The sequence below is a fragment of the Anneissia japonica genome, unplaced genomic scaffold, assembly GCF_011630105.1.
Source record: "Anneissia japonica isolate Jap-2015-1 unplaced genomic scaffold, ASM1163010v1 scaffold287994_len634616_cov204, whole genome shotgun sequence".
NCBI classification, from domain to species: domain Eukaryota; kingdom Metazoa; phylum Echinodermata; class Crinoidea; order Comatulida; family Comatulidae; genus Anneissia; species Anneissia japonica.
This window is the reverse complement of record NW_022707798.1, coordinates 610,331-615,494: the sequence shown is the minus strand read 5'-3', so window position 1 is coordinate 615,494 and position 5,164 is coordinate 610,331. Positions and strand designations below refer to the sequence as shown.

Below are 5,164 nucleotides of genomic sequence, written 5' to 3'. Positions count from 1 at the left end.
TATGTAGAGTAAACACAGGCACAAATATTATTTCCTATATATTTGACACATTAGGCCCTATGGGAATTTGGCATATAGGAATTTGGCATATTGGACCCATGTAGATTGCACATGGAAATGAATTTTCCCAGATATTTGGTATATGGGTCACATGTAGATTAAATGTGGCCATTCCCAAGGTTATCCTCCCTTTATTTGGCATATGTAAATGTGTAAATTAAACACTAGCTTAAGCCCATGTATTTCCCCAGCTATTAATACATGGGCCCCATGTGGATTAAATGCGGGTATTATTTCCATAACTATCTGCCCAGTTATTCGGCATATGGGGTCCGTGTAGATTGAACAAGAGCATGTCCATATTTATTTTCCCAGATATTTGGCACATGGGCTCCGTGTAGATTAATGTGGGAATTCCCATAATTATCTGCCCAGTTATTTGGCATGTGGTGCCCATGTAGACTGAACATGGGCATGCCAATATGTATTTTCCCAGATATTTGGCACATTGAACCCACGTGGATTAAATGTGGGCAATCCCATAATTATATGCCCAGTTATTTGGCATATGGGTCCCATGCAAATTAAATAAGGGCATGCCAATATGTAACTTCCCATATATTTGGCATATGGGCTCCATTTAGATTAGATATGGGCCTCCCATATTTACTTGCCCAGGTAATTGACATGTGGGTCCCATTTTTATTATATGTGGGCATGCCCATAATTATTTTCCCAGATATTTGGCACATGGGCCCAATGCGAAATTAATATGGACATACCCATGTTCAACTACCCAGGTCTTTAGCAAGTGGGCCCCATGTAGATAAATATGGGCATGCCAATATGTATTTTCCCAGATATTTGGCACATGGAACCCATTTCCGGTGTTAGTAGTTTTTGTGCAATTTTTTGCCTCCCCCGCCCCCACAATGCCCATATGTAACTGCCCACATATTTGGCATATGGGCTCCATTTGGATTAAATATGGGCTTCCCATATTTACTTGCCCATGTATTGGGCATATGGGTCCCATGTGTATTATATGTGGGCATGCCCATAAGTATTTTCCCAGATATTTGGCACATGGGCCCAATACGAAATTAATATGGGCATACCCATATTCAACTACCCAGGTCTTCGGCATGTGGGCCCCATGTAGACGCATGCAGCTAAATATAATAGTTATCCTAGAGTGCAGAACCTGTCTCTTATACAGGCATTTCCATATTTATCTGCCCAGGTATTTACCATATGGGGCCCATGTACTTTAAATATGGGCATTCCCATATATATTTGCCTATATATTTGGCATATGGGCTCCATATGGGTAAACCATGGGCAAACCCCATATGTGATTGCCCAGACGGATCCCATAAGGGAAAAATATGGGGTAGCCCATAAGACTTTTCCCAGATATTTTGCATATGGGCCCCATGTGGGATTGTTACCTGGACAGTATACTGTGTGATACTGTACTGATAGATACTGTATGATACTGTACTTGTACATACTGTATGATACTGAACTGGTAGATACTGTATGATACTGTATTGGTAGATACTGAATGATACTGTATTGGCAGATACTGTACTGGTAGATATATACTGTATGACACTGTACTGGTAGATACTGTATGATACTGTACTGGTAGATACTGTACTGATAGATACTGTATGATACTGTACTGATAGATACTGTATGATACTGTAGTTGTAGATACTGTATGATACTGTACTGGTAGATACTGTATGATACTGTATTGGTAGATACTGTATTGGTAGATACTGTATTGGTAGATACTGTACTGGTAGATATTGAATGATACTGTACTGGTAGATTCTGTACTGATAGATACTGTATGATACTGTACTGATAGATACTGTATGATACTGTAGTTGTAGATACTGTATGATAATGTACTGGTAGATCCTGAGTGATACTGTATTGGAGATACTGTACTGGTAGATATTGAATGATACTGTACTGGTAGATACTGTACTGATAGATACTGTATGATACTGTACTGATAGATACTGTACTGATACTGTACTTGTAGATACTGTATGATACTGTACTGGTAGATACTGAATGATACTGTACTGGTAGATACTGTACTGGTAGATACTGTATGATACTGTACTGGTAGATACTGAATGATACTGGTAGATACTGTATGTTACTGTACTGGTAGATACTGTATGTTACTGTACTGGTAGATACTGTACTGGTAGATACTGCATGGTACTGTACTGGTTGACTGCTATTATACAAGTGACTCTGAAGCTAGGAATTTGAAGCAATCCTTAGCCAGTTCCACTACACTTCTTTCACATTAAGCCATTAGCTGCATCTTACCTATCATCCAGTACGTAATACAGCAGTACACTGATGTGGGGAACATGCGCATTGGAACCAAATCACATAGGACCTTTGCAAAAAAATAAGCGGACGTGCGATAGAAACCACCAGCTGACTCGTGCCTGCAAACAAAATAATAATACAGTAATAACACATGTTATACTAGCGCAACCTAAGCAAGACCCCTCGCGTTATTGTAGCGTATCTAGTGGTCCCCCGACCACCCTCCCCTCTTAATGCAAAGAAGCTCACTCCCCAGTGCCTCCCGGCCACCTCACTTGTAATTTCTTAAGCCAAAAATTACTCACTAATAGTAAAATCATCCCATATCACCCCATCATTCCCGTCCAATTTAAAACTCTTAGAAACTGCATTCCTGGTGTAAACTCACTGTTGGTAAGCCTAACCCAGAGAAATGATGGCAATGAAACATGCAGGACGAGTCTAGTATTATTGTCTACACTGAGAGTTATGAAATTAGGTACATATATAAAAATACTTACATAAATATAACTCTTTCATAAATGAACACCTCTAAGGCACTAATGTTTCCAAATGTGATGTTCATTATCATAAAGAAAAATACACCGATTCTGAGAAAAGGGAAAAGTATCAAAATGAGAAGAAAAAAAAACACGCTTCGTTGTAAATTTTAATAAGCCTATGCCTGTCTCTTATACATATTGTGTGAGTGTACAGTTCTTCATTGATAAAATTATTATTATTATTATTATTATTATTCTTTCTTTAGGCACACAATACATGTGCCAAGGATTGCCAATAGCGAATATAGGCCTATATCACAGTCCTACTTGTAGGTGACAATCCCTTACACAAGACAAACATACACACACGATGCTTTACACAAACTAAATCTCAATATGAGATTTAGGGAGTGGAGTTGTTCATATCGTGAGAAAAAATCCTGCAACTAGCCTGCGCAATTGACAGTAACTTTAAAACACTATTGACTATCTTGTACCACAACCTGTTCTGTATTCCTGACGAGAGCGAAGTATCGAGCTGCCAAAATAATCCACCCACGACGAGACCAAGAACAACGAGTATTAATATCTATCAGTAAAAATACTAGTATTAATTTTGAAAAAACATTTCTATAAATCATTATTATTATTATTAATTTTTGTTTATTATTATTATTATTATTATTATTATTATTATTATTATTATTATTATTATTATTATTATTATTATTATTATTATATCATATCATTAACATTAGATTGGTGTCACAACTACTAGACCACCGAGCTGGCACTTAGTGGCTAGTGTTCAATTCAATTGATCTAGTGGTTATGACCCCAGGCTAGTTATCTGACGGTCGTGGGTTCGATTTCCACCAAAATCACTAGCGATTTTTGTTGCAAGTATACGGGAAAGTACTTATATGCCTATTCAGTACGATAACACGCCATGTAATGGGAAAACGGCATTCCTATCAAATTTCCTGACGCAATCAACATCGAAATTATAAATATTATCATTATTCTTACATACATATACATTAATTGATTAAGAAATACAATTTGAGCAGAAAACAGGTCGAATAGTTTTGAGTTATGCAATTTAATAAGGAGACACCTGACAGTAGGCCTACAATTTGTTACGTAAGTCTAATTTGTATACCTGTAACGTAGATGTTTGAGGGTTTCGAATCAAGTTAGTGAATGCTCTCCTTGCTAAAACAGCAAACTGAAAGAAAATAATATTAATTTCGGTAGAAAAATCGATCACTTAATCAATCAATTCGAATCAGCTCGGCCCTTTGCCAACACGGACCATACCAACGCGACAAGGGCCGAGTTGGCTAGGGCCGAGTTGGTTATGGGTCATGTAGGCCTATTATTTATGGGCCGAGGGTGAAGGGCAGAGTCTGTAAGGTCCGAGTTGGTAAAGGGCCGAGTTGGCTTGAAGCCAATTAATGATATACCGAAGGCCTACTTTTATATTATATTATCATACATGTATATTGTTATACAGTATAACCCAATAATGTATATAATTTCATATAGGAAAAAATAAATGTATATTCATATACGAGTTAACATGCATTGTTTGATAAGGAAAACGATTCCAAACCTGTTTCAGAAAAGAAGTTGGATAATCGATTTTATGCACAACAACGTTCTGAGTTTGTTTGTAGTTAGAAAGTAGTTTCGTTGCTTCGTCTTGCAGAGATGTGTAGTGTGTTGACTTCTTAAAATTATCCACCAGAGACATGTGTTCTTTAGTTGTCCCGTTTTCAGAACTGTCTGCTCGAAAAAATCATATAAATTATAAAATATTTTTTTCAGATTTTGTCTAATTATGCCTAAATGCATGTTAACTATTGAATGTATATTATTGCCTGCGTTGATCTGTTATTGAAATATTATTTCAATTACTTTGATTGTTTACTAAAGTAAGTTACAAGTTGTAAATTTTAATAAGCCTATGCAATTATAGTCTGAGGACATTATAGAAAAGAAATTGCCTGAAGCATCGCACGCCAGGCTGAAAGCTATTTTTGAAAAAGCATTGATGTTAATTAGGGAGAAAAAGAAAAGAAAAAAAAAACGGAAACAATCAAACACTCACTCCTATTTTTAAGTGATTCTGTTTCATGGTCAATAATAATGTCAAGGAAGAAATCGGCCGGGTTGTTGAACGCCTCGCATTGAAAACCTGTGAAAGGAATTTACGTTATAAACTCAGTTGGGCCATGTGGGCCTTGTATTAAATTTTTGAATAAAGTGTGCTACATACAATAGCATTATATAGGCACAATAATAATGAAGACAAC

The 5,164-nt window shown here is 36.7% G+C and overlaps 1 protein-coding gene across 1 annotated transcript in view; it reads right to left on the bottom strand.

Annotated features, from left to right (window-relative positions):
* Positions 1-2,209: 2,209 nt before the first annotated feature.
* Positions 2,210-5,164, bottom strand: part of LOC117106439 (broad substrate specificity ATP-binding cassette transporter ABCG2-like) — an 8,402-nt gene continuing 5,447 nt past the window's right edge. The window contains exons 7-12 of the mRNA XM_033247815.1: positions 4,960-5,054; positions 4,462-4,634; positions 4,009-4,074; positions 3,350-3,435; positions 2,865-2,954; positions 2,210-2,483 (exon numbers count right to left, since the gene is read on the bottom strand). Coding sequence (XP_033103706.1) covers positions 2,336-2,483; positions 2,865-2,954; positions 3,350-3,435; positions 4,009-4,074; positions 4,462-4,634; positions 4,960-5,054 — 658 coding nt within the window. The 3' untranslated portion in view covers positions 2,210-2,335. The remainder of the gene's footprint in view (positions 2,484-2,864; positions 2,955-3,349; positions 3,436-4,008; positions 4,075-4,461; positions 4,635-4,959; positions 5,055-5,164) is intronic.